We start from the raw sequence: 18,592 nt of genomic DNA on the forward strand, positions 1-18,592 counted from the left end.
AACATGTGGCCCGGCAGAATTCCACACACGCGGTCAGGGAGCCACGGATAGTAACGTTTGGGGATTTCTCACTTCTTTTATGTCGTTTCTCGAAGCAGTTCCCCTCTGACTCCTTGGGATTTGTGAATCTGTCGACAAAACTGACGATCCAGGGGCCGTCGGTTCCTCAGAATGGGTTACTGCATCGCTCCTAAAAAAAGCATAATTATCTCTTTCTAGTTCATGTAAAAATTCTCATTTCCCTTCTCTCTAGCTCATCCACCCCAATTAGCAGCAGGCCTGAAAGAAATTAGGCTAGGACTTCAATGGGCCAGCCAGCAAGTAAGACTATGGATCAAAATGTCGTTCACAGGTGCTTCACCGGGGAAATAATAATAATAACGATAATTATGGTATATGTTAAACGCTTACTATGTGCCAAGCATTGTCCTAAGCGCTGGGGTAGATACAAGGTAATCAGGTTGTCCCACGTGGGGCTCACGGTCATAATCCCCATTTTACAGATGAGGGAACTGAGGCACAGAGAAGTGAAGTGACTTGTCCAAGGTCACACGGCAGATGAGCGGCAGAGCCAGGATTAGAACCCATGTCCTCTGACTCCCAAGGCCGGGCTTTTTCCACTAAGCCATGCTGCTTCTCTTCTGATTCTGGAAACAGAATCCATGAGGAATATTTCCTAGGCCAGTGCCTCCTCTAGACTGTAATCTCGTTGTGGGCAGGGAATATGTCTGTATAATGTTGTACTGTACTCTCCCAAGTGCTTAGTACAGTGCTCTGCACTCAGTAAGTGCTCAGTAAATATGATTGAATAATAATGATGGCATTTGTTAAGCGCTTACTATGTGCCAAGCACTGTTCTAATCGCTGGGCACTGTTCTAAGTGCTGGATGAATAAATGAATGAACGTTCATTCATTCATTCAATTGTATTTATTGAGCACCTACTGTGTGCAGAGCACTGTACTAAGCGCTTGGGAAGTACAAGTTTTTTTTTAAAATAGTAATAATAATTATGGTACTTAAGCTGTAACTATATTCATTCAATTGTATTTATAATAATAATAATAATAATAATAATGGCATTTATTAAGCACTTACTATGTGCAAAGCACTGTTCTAAGCACTGGGGAGGTTACAAGGTGATCAGGTTGCCCCAAGGGGGGCTCACAGTCTTAATCCCCATTTCACAGATGAGGGAACTGAGGCACAGAGAAGTCAAGTGACTTGCCCAAAGTCACCCAGCTGACAAGTGGCAGAGCCAGGGTTTGAACCCATGACCTCTGAGCGCTTACTGTGTGCAGAGCACTGTACTAAGCGCTTAGCTTAACTATGTGCCAACCACTGTTCTAAGCTCTGGGGTAGATACAAGTCATTCAGTCCCTGTCACTCATTCATTCATTCAGTCGTATTTATTGAGCGCTTACTGTGTGCAGAGCACTGTACTAAGCGCTTGGGAAGTACAACTTGGCAACATATAGAGACGGTCCCTACCCAACTGTGGGCTCACATTCATTCATTCATTCAATCGTATTTATTGAGCGCTTACTGTGTGCAAAGCACTGTACTAAGCGCTTGGGAAGTACAAGTTGGCAACATATAGGACGGTCCCCACCCAACAGTGGGCTCACAGTCTGGAAGGGGGAGACAGAGAACAAAACAAAACAAAACAAAACAAAACATATTAACAAAATAAAATAAGTAGAATAAATATGTACAAGTAAAATAAATAGAGTACTTCCCAAGCGCTTAGTACAGTGCTCTGCACACAGTAAGTGCTCAATAAATACAATTGACTGAGTAATAAATACGTACAAACATATATACATATATACAGGTGCTGTGGGGAAGGGAAGGAGGTAAGGCGGGGGGGGATGGAGAAGGGGAGGAGGGGGGAGCCACATCATCATCATCATCATCAATTGTATTTATTGAGTGCTTACTGTGTGCAGAGCACTGTACTAAGCGCTTGGGAAGTAAAATTTGGCAACATATAGAGACAGTCCCTACCCAGTAGTGGGCTCACAGTCTAAAAGACTGTGAGCCACATGGGGCTCACGCTCTTAATCCCCATTTTCCAGATGAGGTAACTGAGGCCCGGAGAAGCAAAGTGACCTGCCCAAGGTCCCGCAGCAGACACGTGGTAGAGCAGGGATTAGAACCCAGGTCCTTCTGATTCCCAGGCCCAAGCTGTAGCCAATAAGCCACACTAGTCCTCTAGGAGAGGAGATGCCCTTGTCTTCAGGGGCTGGGACAGAAGCCTCTTAAAGCCAGTTTCCAGGGAAGGTTAGGCTGCCTGAGTTCCGTCTGTGAGGACGAACGACCCTCTTCCCGCCCTTCCCGCCGTCTGTCCCCAAGAACTCCTGGCAAAGAGCCGGTCGGAAAGGGATGGCGACTTGGAAACCCATCCGAGCTGCCTCTTTCTGAGTTCAGTCTGGACGGTTTCTGAGAAACGGCCTTTCCTCAAGACACTTCTTGTATTTCCTACATCCGGCAAGGTCAGAGATACCACGAGGAGGGCTGGCTCTAGAGGGATTTCAGCGTTCACATTTTCCCCGGCCACGTCGTACGGGAAATATTGATCCTACCGGGATAAATGAAATGGCTCTCTGAGCCGTCTCAAACCCTCAGAGGGCTTGGGTTTGGGCCAAGGTCTGTGTGGCGGGGACGAGGGCCAGATGCCGATTCGGAGGTGGATGGGGGGTGCGGTGGGGGAGGGATTAGGGGTAAGGGAGGATATTGGAATCGAGATTTGGTTTGGGGAAAACAGCAGGTTGGGCTGGAGTCTCGTGGGGAGATGAGGAGCAGAGAAAGGGATCTGTCTGGAGGAAAAATTTGGGTTCCAGTCTAACCCCGCTCCCGCCTGCTCCCACCCCACTGCAACCCAGCTCCCACCCCACTCCCATCCTGTTCCCACCCCACTCCCACTCCACTCCCACCCAGCTTCCACCATTGGTGCAAAGATCCCCAGTACCCGGAGGCAGAAGATTTGCCAGCTGTGTGACCTTGGACAAGTCATTTAACCACTCCACGCTTCAGTTTTCTCATCCGTCAAAGGGGTATTCCGGGCCCGTTCTCTCTCCCCCTTGGACTGCGAGCGCCACGAGGGACAGGGACTGTGTCCGGACTGATTGTGTTACATCTACCCCAGTGCTTGGTACATTGTAAGCGCTTAAAAAAATCACAATTATTCTCATTTTACTAATTGTCTAGACTGTGAGCTCCTTGTGGACAGGGAACATGTCAACCAACTCTGTTACCATACGGTCTCCCAAGCACTTAGTACAGTGCTCTGCACACAGTAAGTGCTCAGTAAATACCACTGATTGATACACTCCTTTGAGTCAACTCCTAATTTCCCCCAGAGAGCCAATGCCAGCCAAGATGTTTGTTCACAGAATAATAGCTGTATATTCCATATGACACAGCAGGAACCTTAATTTCGGAAATGAGAAGATTTAAATCACTGCAGCTCAACCAGAACTTTTCCCAACACGAAGACCAAAGCCTGGGACTCCAATTAATTATTTGCATTCATGCCTGTCTCCCCCTCTAAACTGTAAGCTCATTGTAGGAAGGGAACGTGTCTGTTGTCGTGTACTCTTCCGTGAGGTCTGCACACAGTATGTGCTCAATAAATGCCATTGATTGAGTGATTGATAATAATGGCATTTATTAAGCGCTTACTATGTGCAATGCACTGTTCTAAGCGCTGATTAGTGATTATTCAGTGATTATTCAGACTTGTTTCCTTCTCGTGCTTCAAATTTCTGTTTTGGAGTGCCACATGTGGAAAACCTTATCTGAATCGATTATCAGTCAGTGGTGTATATTGAGCGCTTACTGTGTGCAGAGCACGGTACTCAACGCTAGGATTCATTCATTCGTTGTCGTATTTATTGAGCACTTACTGTGTGCAGAGCACTGTACTAAGCACTTGGGAAGTACAAGTCGGCAACATATAGAGACGGTCCCTACCCAACAGCAGGCTCACAGTCTAGAAGGGGGAGACGGACAACAAAACAAAACATGTGGACAGGTGTCAAGTCGTCAGAACAAACAGAATTAAAGAATAAAATAAATTAAAGAATTAAATAGAATAGGATGAGTACAATACAACCAGAATAGGTGGACACGTTCCCTGCCCAAAATGAGATACAGTCTAGAGATCTCACCCAAAACTCCTTCTCCCCGACGTTAATTTTTTAGGGAGAATTCCCTCCCTGGACTGTGTGGGGGTGTAGGAGTTGTGCTGAATAAATCCACGCGAAGGAGGACCGAGGTATAAAAAAAAATCTTTATTTCATGTACCGGGATTTTTTTTTTTTTTCATTTTCGGCTTTTTAAAATTTTTTTCTTTTAACAGTCTGAAAAACAAAACGGAACCACAAAGTAAAGAAAATGGAGGTTGGTTTCTTGAACTGGTTAGAGCTGGACCCGAGCGATAGTCTTGGAAAAGGCTCCCTCTCTAGAGCCAGTCCTCTCCATTGCTCCCGTCCCCCCCCCCGTGCCCATCGCTCACTCCTTCGCCCGCCCGCTGGTCTGGGTTTAATCTACTGAGGCTGGGGAGCTCCCAAGGCCTCCAACCACTCTGGAGTTAAAACCAAACTACTCCATACGGACCAGAGAGTGGGAAACCAATTTTAATTCTTCTCTTTCGCCTTTTCTCCCTCCCCTCCCCTCCTCGCCCCCTTGATCGTTTCCAGTGGTACATGGGGAAAGGTTGGACGGAGTTTCAGAAAGAGATCTGGGTCGCAGTGGGGGTTCAGACTGAGAGAAACCGGATAGACAGATCCGTTTAACTTGGAATTTCTGGGTGCTGCTGAGCTGGGGTTGACCCCCTCTCCCAGGCCCCTTTGAGCCCCTTATGGCCCCATGTCTCTTCGTGTTGGGGTGGGGAAAAGGAGGGAAATTCTGTCCCTCTGCTTAATCCTGAAGTTCAGCCCTTCCAAGAGTGCTCCCGAGAAGGGGACCATCCACACGAAGAGCCAGAAAATCCAGGTTCGGCAGGCTGTGGCCGCTGCTGATCCAGAAACGGATCCTCCTGGCTGGAAGTTGGACCGGAACAGGACAAGGATCAGCCGGAGCAGGGGCGGGAGCCCTTGACTGGCTCTCCCTCTCAACAATCTGACCTCGGAATGTCGTCTTGCCGCCCCCAGCAGAAGTTTCTGGTTTCTCTCAGCCTGAACTCATCCCTGTCACGCTCTGGGAGAATACCCCTTTTCTGTCGGCCTCTTGTCCCCCCACCCGAGGCCTCTTTCCTGGCTGTCGGTAGCAGCGGTAGATCAGGGATGAGGAATTAAAAGTGGTTTCTGGAATTTCTGGCAGATCCTTCCTCTTGGTAGAAAGCGGCAGCAGCACTGAATGACAGGACAGATTGCCGTGACATCGTGGACCGGGGTACGAGGTGGAGGCTGGTGGATTCGCTATCTTTAAAAGAAATCCGGATGCGTGGAATGGAATGAGACGAGTTGGAATGGTAGAACCTGCTCCTGGGTGCCGGGACTGGAGCCAGTCGGGGGGCGGGGAGATGTTTATTGGGTATGAGAGGTCTGAAAAGGTCGGGGGGTGTTGCACACAAAGGGGAAAGGGGATGCCTGGGTCTGAGAGTGTGAGCGTGTCTGCGTGTTTGCGTGCGTGTGTGTGTGTGTGTGTGTGTGTGTGTGTGTGTGTTTGTGAGAGTGTGTGTGTTTGTTTTTTGCATGGCTGGGGTGGCTTAGTCGGAGTCAGCCTTCTGAGAAGCAGCGTGGCCGAGTGGAAAGAGCTTGGGCCTGAGAGACAGCGGACCCGAGTTCTCATCCCATCTCTGCCACTTATCTGCTGAGTGACCTTGGGTAAGTCACTTCCCTTTTCTGGGCCTCAGTGACCTCATCTGGAAACTGGGGATTAGGACTACGCAAACCCCATGCGGGACGGGGGCGGCGTCCAACCCGATGGCCTTGTATCTACTCCAGCGCTTAGTTCAGCGCCTGGCACACAATAAGCGTGGAACAAATCCCATAAAGAAAAAGTTTGAATAGGTACATGAGGCTGCAGTGGCTTCCGGGAGTATGGCAATCCAAGCGTGTCTGTGAGTCAGTGTGTGTGTGCGTGTGTGTGTGTTTGTGAGTCTCCTTAGAATAGTCCTTTTTCTGTATCTCACTTCTACAGTAGCAGCGTTATCCTCTTATCAGGAAGAGATGTTTTTCTATCACAGAAAGTCCGCACAGCGAGCAGGGAGCAATTTTTCCCCCTCCTGCTAGCCAGTCGAGCTCCGGTCTCTGGGTGGTTTTCTTTTTTTTTTTTTTTTTCTGTTTTTCTCTTTTTTTCTGAAATGGATTCGGTTTCTGTTTTCTCATTACAAGTTCCCTGCGAATTTTATGCCCCCCCACAACCTCCCCCCCGCCCCCCCCATCCCTTGCCCTTTTTCACAGTTTTTAAAGCTGGAAAAAAATGAAAAGAAAAAAATACTATCTGGTTTTCTTGCAAGTAAATCCACTTAACCTATTTACACTTATTTATAGTTTTATGTTTTTGTTTTATTAAAAAAAATTGCCACTTGGTTTTGTCTTCCTAAGAAAGCTTGGTTGCAGCATCACTGGTTCCCTGCAGAACCTTCGGGGACCAGTGAACCCAAAGGAATTGGCCTCTTTTTTCCTCCCCTTCCCTCCCTTCTCCCCTCCCCGCCAGCACCGGGGAGCTTGCTGGGCTGTGGCAGGTGGATCTCGGGGACCACCACTGGCTTCCTTTCTTCCAGAAAGGAAGAAGGGCCTTGTCCCCTGCGGTCGGAAGAACCATTCGGATGCCACAGGTCAAGCCCACGAAGTCCAGCTGAACTCATAGAGGCCATAAAGGAAGGTAGCCCTCCACTGGTTCCCGGAGGCCTGAGGGGTCTCCCGCTACCTTCACACACGGGAACCAAGGGGGGCACAAGCCCCCTGAACTCCTGGGATTTCTGGGAATCTGGTAAATCATGGTCAGCCCCTCCTCCTGGAGCCTGGAAAGTCACAGTGGGTCTCCATAATGCCCTGGGAGCCTCCGGGGTGGGCCAAGTCACAAGCTGCCCCCAGGTTCCTCAGGGACATGAGTAACCAAAGACCCTCAGACTCCCCCGGAGGCCTAAAGGTTGGGGGTTCCCCGACATCGCTGAGGATCCCTGGGGAACCCGCGCGGGATGGCTAGGAACTCGGACGGCGGAATCCCGTTCTGGCGGGAGCCTCACGGAGATGGGAGAGCCCGGACGGGCTCGAGTTCAACTGAAAAGAAACCTCACCAAATTAAAAAAATAAATCCTGAAAAGTTCCAAAGAGTCTCCTCCTCCTTCTCTTCCTCCTCCTCCCATTTGTTCATGTTTCCACTTAGTCTCCCCCCGGCCCACTTTTTTTGGGTCTGTTTTTTATTAAATGTTAAAATAATGGTACATGGGAAATCATGCATTTTCTTTTAAATTTATTTTCTTTTTTAGATTTTTTTAGATCTCTCTCGGGTTTTAAAGGTTTTTTTTCACTTTTTTTTTCTTTTTTTTTCCCACGCTTTTTTTGTTTCCTATCTCGTTTCCCTTATTTTCACTGTTTTTTAAATCTATCCTTTTTTTTTCCTTTTGGAAGGTTTCCCCTTGGTTGTATTTCCCCTCCCACCCCCCCACCCCGCTTTTCAACCCTCGCTGGTTCCCCCCCCAACCCCCCCCACCCCTCCCGCCTCCCCTTTCGCCCCCTCCCCGCCGCGTGCCCCCACCCCGCTTTTTCGGCCCTCGTCGACGGCTTCATACGGGGGTGGTCCGGCGGTTGGCTGTGTTGGTGTGGAGAGAGTCCTTGTTCTCTTTCTGGATACAGTTGTGAACCTGGAGGAAGCTGTTATCCCTGTCGGAATTGTAGGTAGCGGTGGGGGTGGAGGCGGCCTTCAGGGGGTCCCTGGTCAGGGTGTACATTGAGATCTCCGTGGACGGGAGGGTGTTGAACCCTTTGATCCCCACGGGCGAGGCGTCCCGGGAGTGGGAAGGCTCGGTGGAGCGGGAACTGGACCGGCTGCGCCTCTGGTAACGGTAGCGGTAACTGGGGATACGGGTGATGGCGGAGGACTGGAGGTAGTCCGTGGCCCTCACGCTGGCCCGTAGCTGTTTGTGCCGGTCGATGAACATGTGGACGGCCAGCACCCCCACCATCTCGGCGATGATGAAGGACAGGGCCCCGAAGTAGAAGGACCAGCCGTAGGAGTAGCTGTTCTTCTTGGAGTCGCTCTTCGAGGGGTCTCCGGCGTTGGCTGATATGTACACGATGATGCCGATTATATTACTCAGGCCTGCGTGGGTTGGGGAGGGCAGGAGAGAGAGAGAGAGAGAGAGAGAGGGGGAGGTGGGCGATTGGGCCAAGGAGGCCGGGCAGAGGCCCGTTGGGCCGGAGAAGGCCAGCAGTGCGGCCTGCTCTGAAGGAGGCTGGGTAGGTGGGGAGGGAGGGAGGCCCTGGCTACGTCCCGTTTCCTGGAATTCGCCCAAGAAGCCCTCTGTTCCTCAACGAGCGAGTGAGAGAGGAATTCATCACGTGCTTTCAGCCTTTACCCTCCCCCCCAAATGGGGCAGCGGCCTCCGCCATCCATGCGAGGCTGACTTCCTTGCCGTCGAACCCACCCGTCCATTCGGTCAAGGATGAAAGACAGTCAGCTGTTTCCTGGTGTGGAGAGGTTGGAAAGCGTACTCCAAACTCCTTCTATTTCTTTTTCTCCCTCTGCCTTACTCTTCTTTCCCTCTCCTTCTCTCCCTTTTCCTTGCTTTCTCGTTCTTTATCTCTCACCTCAGTCTCTTTCTTCTGGTCTCTCTGGGTGTCTCCTGTCTCTCTCTCTGATTCTGTCTCTGTCTCTGAGTCTCTCCTTCTATTTCTCTTTCCTTAGTCCGTGTCTCTCCCTCAGTTTCTCAGTGTTTTTTGTCTCTCAGTCTTTCTTCGTTTCTGTTTCTCTCTCTCTCTTTCTCTTGATCTCTCTGTGTGACTCCTGTCCCTTTCTCTCTGTAACTCAGTCCCTCCGCTTCTCTCTCTCTCATTCATTCATTCATTCATTCAATCATATTTATTGAGCGCTTACTGTGTGCAGAGCACTGTACTAAGCGCTTGGGAAGTACAAGTTGGCAACATATAGAGACAGTCCCTACCCAACAGCGGGCTCATAGTCTAGAAGACTCTCTCTCTTTCTCTCCCCCATCTCTGTTTCTATCTCTCCGTGGCTCAGGGGAAAGAGCCCGGGCTTTGGAGTCAGAGGTCATGGGTTCAAACCCCGGCTCTGCCAATTGTCAGCTGGGTGACTTTGGGCAAGTCACTTCACTTCTCTGTGCCTCAGTTCCCTCAACTGTAAAATGGGGATTAAGACTGTGAGACCCCCGTGGGACAACCTGATCACCCTGTAACCTCCCCTGCACTTAGAACAGTGCTTTGCACATAGTAAGCACTTAATCAATGCCATCATTATCTCTCTTTCTTGGTTTGTGCCTCTCCCTTCCTTGGTTTCTCAGTCTCTCCTTGTCTCAGTCTCCCCCTTTCTCTCTCAGTTTCTATTTCTGCTCTCTATCAGCCTCTCTCCTACCCTCTCTGTCACTGTTTCCCTATGGCCAGCTTTCTTTTCCTAAGTTTCTCCCGCTCTCTCTCCCCCGCTCTTCTTCCTCTTCCTCTTTCTCAGTCTCTCCCTCTTCCAAATGGTCTCTGCTTTGTGCTCTCTCTCTCTTTCCCTCTCTTTCTCTGTCTGCCTTGGTCTGGTCTCCACAGTTCAGGCCCCTCTGCCCCTTGCCCCGGAGTCACAGCCGTTTCTCTCCCCTCCTCATCCCAGGGCAGCTGGCTGGCCCCAACCTTTTCTCTTTACCTGCAGACACGAAGAAGATGCCAGCACTCAGGATGATGTTGTGTCGGGTTTTATAGAACTCGCTGGCTGCAATGCAGAGTCCACCCATGAAAAGCAGAATCACACTCAGGATTGGGAAAATACTAGAGGCCCTTACAGCCCCTGTGAAAAAGAGAGGGCAGAGAGAGAGGGAGAGAGAGAAAGAGAGACAATAGCACAACCATGAGATGCAGTGACAGGCGGGAGAAGAGACAGAATTACCAAGTGCGGGGAGAGTTAAGGACACCGATGGAGGAGAAATTACACCAGCGAAAAAGCCAGACAGATTGAATTGAGAAGAGATGGGAAAAGTCGTGGGGGGAGAGGATTGGGAGGAGAGAGTAATAGAAGCGGAGACATATGGAGGAGGGAAAGGTAAGCAGATCAAGAGAAAATGAGAAGATGAGAATGAACGGAGGCTCGTGTTTGTGTGTGCCCGTGTGTGCGTGTTTGTGTTTGAGAAAAGGTGTGTGTTGAGGGGGGGGGGCGGGGGGGGACAGGGAGGTCGACATGGGAAGGAAGAGAAGTCAGGAAGGAATGATTCAGGGAAGGATAGAGGCAGTAGGGGGTGGAGAGAACCCGAGGAATCAGAGAATAAAGTCATAAACCGATTACCAACAAAGGCAGTGAAAAGCAATCAAAATTCAGAGGGGAAACGAGTGACCCAAGACTTCATATGAGTGCATGGGAAGCTGGAGGAGGAACATTTATTGAGAATTGTCTCTCCAAACCATCTGTTCCTTCCCCCTTTTGCAGAACAAACAGGCCAGATGGGCCACGGACTGCATTCCTCCCCCCAACCCCCTAAGACTGCAAGCACCTTGAAGGCAAGTATAGTCTACCTTCCCTGTGGTACTCTCCCAAGCACTTAGTACAGAGCTCTGCACACTGTAAGTGCTCAATAAATAGCACTTGATTGCCTTTGTTAGAGCTTATTCAGAACCCAGGCCAGAATCTCCCAGCTCCTTTCTAATAATCATACTAATAATCATAACAATGATAATAATGATAACAATAATAATAGTTGTGGCTTTTGTTAAGCACTTGCTAGCCCACTGTTGGGTAGGGACTGTCTCTATATGTTGCCAACTTGTACTTCCCAAGCGCTTAGCACAGTGCTGTGCACACAGTAAGCGCTCAATAAATATGACTGAATGGAATGGAATGGAATGCCAGGCACTATATTAGGTGCTGGAGTGGATACAAGCAAAGATGATTTTCTAGTATGATTTTCCAGCGCTTAGAACAGTGCTTTGCTCATAGTAAGCACTTAATAAATGCCATTATTATTATTAGTAGTAGTATATCACCTCCTTGACTGACGCTTTATTTTTCCAAAAGGCAGCTTCCCCAATCCACTACACTGGGGAGGGGGCAGGTGATCCCAAACCCCATGGGACGTGACATTAATCAGAAACATAATAATAATAATAGCCGTGTTATTTTTAAGTGGTTACTCTGTGCCAGGCACTGTACTAGTAGTTGTGTTATTTGTTAAGCGGTTACTATGTGCCAGTCACTATACTAAATGCTGGAATAGATACAAGGTAATCGGGTTGGACACCGCCCCTGTCCCACATAAGGCTCCCAGTCTGAATCTCCATTTTACAGATGAGACAACTGAGGCCCAGAAAAGTGAAGCGACTTGCCCAAGGTCACACAGCAGACGAGTGGCGGATGCAGGATTAGAAGGCAGGTCCTTCTCACTCCCAGGACACTAGGTCTCCCCGGTCTAGTCCCTTCAAGGCCCTACTGAGAGCTCACCTCCTCCAGGAGGCCTTCCCAGACTGAGCCCCTTCCTTCCTCTCCCCCTCGTCCCCCTCTCCATCCCCCCCATCTTACCTCCTTCCCTTCCCTTCCCCACAGCACCTGCATTTATATATGTTTGTACATATTTATTACTCTATTTTTTATTTATTTATTTTACTTGTACATATCTATTCTATTTATTTTATTTTGTTGGTATGTTTGGTTTTGTTCTCTGTCTCCCCCTTTTCGACTGTGAGCGCACTGTTGGGTAGGGACCGTCTCTATATGTTGCCAACTTGTACTTCCCAAGCGCTTAGTACAGTGCTCTGCACACAGTAAGCGCTCAATAAATACGATTGATTGATAGGCAGCATGAGGAAGTGGGGGGATTTTTTTGTTTATTAGTTGTTTACTAGGGGCCATGCTCTGCACTGAGTACTAACATAGATACAAGCTAATCAGGTTGAACACAATTACTGTCCCACACGGGGCTCGTAGCTAGCTCTCTTCCTCCCTTCAAAGCCCTACTGAGAGCTCACCTCCTCCATGAGGCCTTCCCAGACTGAGCCCCCTTTTTCCTCTCCTCCTCCCCACCCCCCGGCCCTACCTCCTTTCATTCATTCATTCATTCATTCCATCGTATTTATTGAGCGCTTACTGTGTGCAGAGCACTGGACTAAGCGCTTGGGAAGTACAAGTTGGCAACGTGTAGAGACGGTCCCTACCCAACAGCGGGCTCACAGTCTAGAAGGGGGAGACGGACAACAAAACAAAACCTATTAACAAAATAAAATAAATAGAATAAATATGTACAAATGAAATAATAATAATAATTATTATTATTATTGGAGAAGCAGCGTGGCTCAACAGAAAGAGCCCAGGCTTTGGAGTCAGAGGTCATGGCTTCAAATCCCGGCTCTGCCAACTGTCGGCTGTGTGACTTTGGGCAAGTCACTTCACTTCTCTGGGCCTCAGTTACCTCATCTGGAAAATGGGGATTGAGACTGTGAGCCCCCCGTGGGGCAACCTGATCACCTTGTAACCTCCCCAGTGCTTAGAATGGTGCTTTGCACACAGTAAGCACTTAATAAATGCCATCATTATTATTAAATAAAATAAATAAATAAATAGAGTAACAAATCCATACAAACATATATACAGGTGCTATGGGGAGGGGAAGGAGGTAAGGTGGGGGAATGGGGAGCGGCAGGAGGAGGAGAGGAAAGAGGGGGCTCAGTCTGGGAAGGCCTCCTGGAGGAGTCCCCACAGCACTTGTATATATATTTGTACAGACTTATTACTCTTACTTATACATATTTGCTATTCTATTTATTTTGTTAATGATGTGCACAGAGCTTTAATTCTATTTGTTCTGATGACTTTGACACCTTTCTCCATGTTTTGCTTTGTTGTCTGTCTCCCCTTTCTAGCCTGTGAGCCCGTTGTTGGGTAGGGACCGTCTCTAGATGTTGCCGACTTGGACTTCCCAAGCGCTTAGTCCAGTGCTCTGCACACAGTAAGCGCTCAATAAATATGATTGAATGAATGAATGAATAGGCTTAAACCCTGTTTCACAGATGAGGGAACTGAGTCACAGAAAAGTGAAGTGACTTGCCCAAAGCCACACAGCAGACAAGTGGCAGAGCCGGGGTTGGAACCCAAGCCCTCTGACTCACAGGCCTGGGATCTAACCACTAGGCCACACTGCTTCTCCCCAGCGCTTAGAACAGTGCTTTGCACATAGTAAGTGCTTAATAAATGCCATTATTATTATTATTATTATTATTATTATCATTATTATTATTATTCTCCCTAGGCCAAGTTCCTTCTCGGACAAAAACCACCTGAGTGGTATTTATTAACTGCTCCCTCTGTCCCTGCTAGACTGTAAGCTCCCGTGGGCAGGAAACGTGCCTATCAACTCTGTTATATTGTGCTCTCCCAAGTGCCTAGTATAGTGCTCTGCACATGGTAAGTGCTCAATAAATATGATTGTGCAGAGCACTGTACTAAGCACTGGGAGAGAATACACAGATGGGAATTCAACACAATTCCTATTCTCTTTCAAAAGGCTGCGCGGGGGTAGGGGGACCTAACCATCTCAAAGTGAGAGGGAGCACTCTCTACCCTTCCCCAAGGGCAAGGAAGGTAATAATAATAATGATAATAATAATAATGACATTTGTTAAGTGCTTACTTTGTGCCGAGCACTGTTCTAAGCACTAGGGTCAATACAAGGTAATCAAATTGTCCCACGCGGGGCTCACGGTCTCAATCCTCATTTTACAGATGAGGTAACTGAGAGACGTGAAGTGACTTGCCCAAGGTCACACAGCAGACGCGTGGCAAAACCGGGATTAGAACCCACAACCTCTTACTCCCAAGCCCGGGCTCTTTCCACTAGGCCATGCTGCTTCTCTTGCGCTACAGTAGATACAATGTAATCAAACCCAATCCCTGTCCCATATGGAGCTCAGAGTCTATCGGGGAGAGCTTGTGCTTGTACTTTGGGGAACTTGTACTTCCCAAGCGTTTAGTACAGTGCTCTGCACACAGTAAGCGCTCAATAAATACAGTTGAATGAATGAATGAATGAATGAGAAGAGGTGCCCAACCCCCACTTTACTGTTGAGGGAACTGAGGCATGGAGAAGTTCAGTGGCTTGCAGTGTGGCCTAGTGGATGGAGTACACGCTTGGGAGTCAGAAGGACCTGAGTTCTAATCTCAGCTCAACCACTTGTCTGGCTGTGCGACCCTGGGCAAGGCACTTCACTTCTCCGTGACTCAGCTACCTCATCTGTAAAATGGGGAGAGGGACTGTGAGCCCGCTGTTGGGTAGGGACTGTCTCTATATGTGCCAACTTGCACTTCCCAAGCGCTCAGTACAGTGCTCTAGGGACCGTCTCTATATGTTGACAACTTGTACTTCCCAAGCGCTCAGTACAGTGCTCTAGGGACCGTCTCTATATGTTGACAACTTGTACTTCCCAAGCGCTCAGTACAGTGCTCTAGGGACCGTCTCTATATGTTGACAACTTGTACTTCCCAAGCGCTCAGTACAGTGCTCTAGGGACCGTCTCTATATGTTGACAACTTGTACTTCCCAAGCGCTCAGTACAGTGCTCTAGGGACCGTCTCTATATGTTGCCAACTTGTACTTCCCAAGCGCTCAGTACAGTGCTCTAGGGACCGTCTCTATATGTTGCCAACTTGTACTTCCCAAGCGCTCAGTACAGTGCTCTAGGGACCGTCTCTATATGTTGCCAACTTGTACTTCCCAAGCGCTCAGTACAGTGCTCTAGGGACCGTCTCTATATGTTGCCAACTTGTACTTCCCAAGCGCTCAGTACAGTGCTCTGCACACAGTAAGCGCTCAATAAATACGATTGAATGAATGAATGACTGTGTCCAACCTGAGTAGCATATACCTACCCCAGCGCTTTGTACAGTGCCTGGCATATAATAAGCACTTAACAAATATACCACACACACGCTTGTCCATGGTGAAGGGCCTCTAGACTGTAAGCTCGTTGTGGGCAGGGAATGTGTCTGTTTATTGTTATGTGGTACTCTCCCAAGTGCTTAGTTCAGTGCTCCGCACAGAGTAAGCGCTCAGCAAATACTATCAACTGATGGAGCAGGCAAGTGGCGGAGCGGAGTTAGAACCCGGGTCTCCTCCCTCTCAGGCCTGTGCTCTTTTCATTTTCGCCATCATCGTTGTCGGCAGGAATACGTCTCCCAGCTCTGTTGTATCGTACTCTCCCAAGTGCTTACGGCAATCCTCTGCACGCAGAAAGTGCTCAATAAATAAAGTGCTCAATAAATAAAGTGCTCAATAAAGTGCTTGGAGAAGCAGCGTGGCTCAGCGGAAAGAGCCCGGGCTTTGGAGCCAGAGGTCAGGGGTTCAAATCCCGGCTCCGTCAACTGTCAGCTGTGTGACTTTGGGCAAGTCACTTCACTCCTCTGGGCCTCAGTTCCCTCAGCTGTAAAATGGGGATTAAAACTGTGAGTCCCCTGTGGGACAACCTGATCACCTTGTAACCTCCCCAGTGCTTAGAACGGTGCTTTGCACATAGTAAGCGCTTAATAAATGCCATCGTTATTATTATTAATAAATACCACTGATTGATAATAATAATAATAATGGTATTTATTAAGCGCTTACTATGTGCAAAGCACTGTTCTAAGCGCTGACTGATGACCATTATTCTTAATAGAGAGGGTTATCTCGTGGAGTAGAAGCCAAGGAGGAAGCTTAGATTGTGGGGCCCCATGAGATACGTGGGAAATTCTTGTGCAAATACTGGTGTGTGTGTGTGTGTCTGTGTGCCTGGCACATAGTAAGCGCTTAACAAATGCCGCAATCATCATCATTATTTATGTGGGGCAGAGATGTGTATGTGGACAAGATAGACAGAGACGTGAAGAGAGAAGTCTTGTTTCATCCCTCAAAGAGCAATGGGGGAAGGGAAGACTAGGAGGCTGCATAAAGAAAGATTAGGCTCACATATGAATATGCTAAATAATAGACCGCAGATGGAAACATCGACAGAAGGCAGCTCAGTATATCACAGCCAATAGAGATACCATTTCCAGTCAAGAAACACCCCTCTTTACCCAGAGAAAAAGAAATAGCGAATGCCACCGGACAACAGCATCACCGTGAGAGCAGAAATTGCGCCTTCTACCTTGACCGGAGACTGTGAACTCCTTATGGCAGGGGATGCGTCCGCTAAATCTGTTGCATTGTGCTCTCCCAAGCATTTGGCACAGTGCTCTGCGCATTGGAAGTGCTCGATAAATACCACTGATTGATGGATTGTACCCTCCCCAGCCCGTAATTCAGTCATGACTCAATAAATCGGATTGCTTGATTGACCCATCAGTTTTCAGGGGGTCCTTGGGGTGAGTCTCCGGAGGAACCATATTGAGGCCGGGAGCCAAGAGAAAACTCCGGTGAAAGAACCGTCGTGGAAAGGCGGCATGGGTCTTTGCCAGTTCCACAGCCCGTTCACTCATAATAATCAATCAATCGTATTTATTGAGCGCTTACAGAGCGTGCAGAGCACTGGACTAAGCGCTTGGGAACTACAAGTTGGCAACATATAGAGACAGTCCCTACCCAACAGTGGGCTCACAGTCTAAAAGGACTATAATCTATAATAATAATAATGATAGCATTTATTAAGCGCTTACTATGTGCAAAGCACTGCCGGCTGAGCCATCACCACCAATGGAATTTATTGAGCGCTTGCTAGGTGCAGAACACCGAACTAAGCGCTTGGGACAGAGTCGGTAGACACGTTTCCTGTCCACGGCGAGCTAACGGTCTAGAGGGGGGAGGTAGACATTGATATAAATAAACTATTATAATGTAGAATTTAAAGATATGCGCGCATCTCTGAATGGCAAATGCAAACAAATCCGAGGGCCTGGAAAGCTTCAGATCTATTTTAGTTGTCTTTTCCAGAAGAGGATGGGATAAAAGTCGGGGGCTGCTTCAGCTATGGCTCTTCCCCTCTGAAGTTCCCCCTAAAGCTCTGGGCAAATAAGCCCAAAGTCACACAGCTGACAATTGGCGGTGCTGGGATTTGAACCCGTGACCTCTGACTAAAGCCTGGGCTCTTTCCAGTGAACCGCACTGCTTCTCACGCTGCTTGTCATGCTTCCCACACTGCTTCTAGACAGTGGGCCCATTGTTGGGTAGGAACCGTCTCTATATGTTGCTGACTTGTACTTCCCAAGTGCTTAGTACAGTGCTCTGCACACAGTAAGCGCTCAATAAATACGATTGAATGAATTAACAGCTGATAAATCCGAGACTCGTGAAGTGTGGGCAGCGAAGGTGTCCATTTATGGTTCTATTGAGAAGCAGCGTGGCTCAGTGGAAAGAACACAGGCTTTGGAGTCTCAGAGGTCGTGGGTTCTAATCCTGACTCCACCACATCTGCTGTGACCTTGGGCAAGTCACTTCACTTCTCTGAGCCTCAGTTACCTCATCTGCAAAATGGGGATTAAGACTGTGAGCCCCACGTGGGACAACCTGATCACCTTGTATCCCCCCCAGCGCTTAGAACAGTGCTCTGCACATAGTAAGCGCTTAACAAATGCCATCATTATAAGAGAAGCAGTGTGGCTCAGTGGAAAGAGCCCGGGCTTTGGAGTCAGAGGTCATGGGTTCGAATCCCGGCTCCGCCAACTGTCAGCTGTGTGACTTTGGGCAAGTCACTTCACTTTTAGACTGTGAGCCCACTGTTGGGTAGGAACCGTCTCTATATGTTGCCAATTTGTACTTCCCAAGCTCTTAGTACAGTGCTCTGCACATAGTAAGTGCTCAGTAAATACGATTGATGATGACTTCACTTCTCTGTGCCTCAGTTACCTCATCTGTAAAATGGGGATTCAGACTGCGAGCCCCCTATGGGACAACCTGATCGCCTTGTAACCTTCCCGGCACTTAGAACAGTGCTCTGCACATAGTAAGCGCTTAATAAATGCCATTATTATTATTATTATTATTATTATAGTGTACTCTTCCAAGCGCTTAGTACAGTGCTCTGCACACAGTAAGCGCTCAAATGATATGACTGACTGACTGAATGAATGAAAGGGTCCCAGCCGGCCTGGAAGAGCCCCGGGGCTCTACTCCTTGACACGGTCCATCCCTAGGTTTCGGCCCCGGCCACCGCCTGGACCGTGGCCGGCCCAGAGTCCAGATGGGCCATCTTGGGAGGCTGGAGGGCACCTCAGTTTAAGCAGCCCAGACTTCCTCAACCAGGGCCCGGTCGGGCCTGAGTTCAAGACCAGCAATGGGAAAAACACATCATCATCATCATCAATCATATTTATTGAGCGCTTACTATGTGCAGAGCACTGTACTAAGCGCTTGGGAAGTACAAATTGGCAACATATAGAGACAGTCCCCACCCAACAGTGGGCTCACAGTCTAAACACATCATCTGGGTTGGTCTGAGCCACGGCATCCAGCCTTTTCTGAGATTTTCTCTCTC

At 48.6% G+C, this 18,592-nt stretch overlaps 1 protein-coding gene across 2 annotated transcripts in view; it reads right to left on the reverse strand.

Moving 5' to 3' along the window:
- Positions 1–7,691: 7,691 nt before the first annotated feature.
- Positions 7,692–18,592, reverse strand: part of CACNG2 (calcium voltage-gated channel auxiliary subunit gamma 2) — a 104,823-nt gene continuing 93,922 nt past the window's right edge. Inside the window, exons 3-4 of one of the 2 annotated variants that reach the window (XM_038756650.1) lie at positions 9,816–9,956; positions 7,692–8,273 (exon numbers count right to left, since the gene is read on the reverse strand). In XM_038756650.1, the coding sequence (XP_038612578.1) occupies positions 7,738–8,273; positions 9,816–9,956 (677 nt within the window). In that variant the 3' untranslated portion in view covers positions 7,692–7,737. The remainder of the gene's footprint in view (positions 8,274–9,815; positions 9,957–18,592) is intronic. The other variant, XM_038756651.1, reaches the window with a different exon arrangement.

This window comes from Tachyglossus aculeatus, chromosome 14, assembly GCF_015852505.1.
Source record: "Tachyglossus aculeatus isolate mTacAcu1 chromosome 14, mTacAcu1.pri, whole genome shotgun sequence".
Taxonomy (NCBI): domain Eukaryota; kingdom Metazoa; phylum Chordata; class Mammalia; order Monotremata; family Tachyglossidae; genus Tachyglossus; species Tachyglossus aculeatus.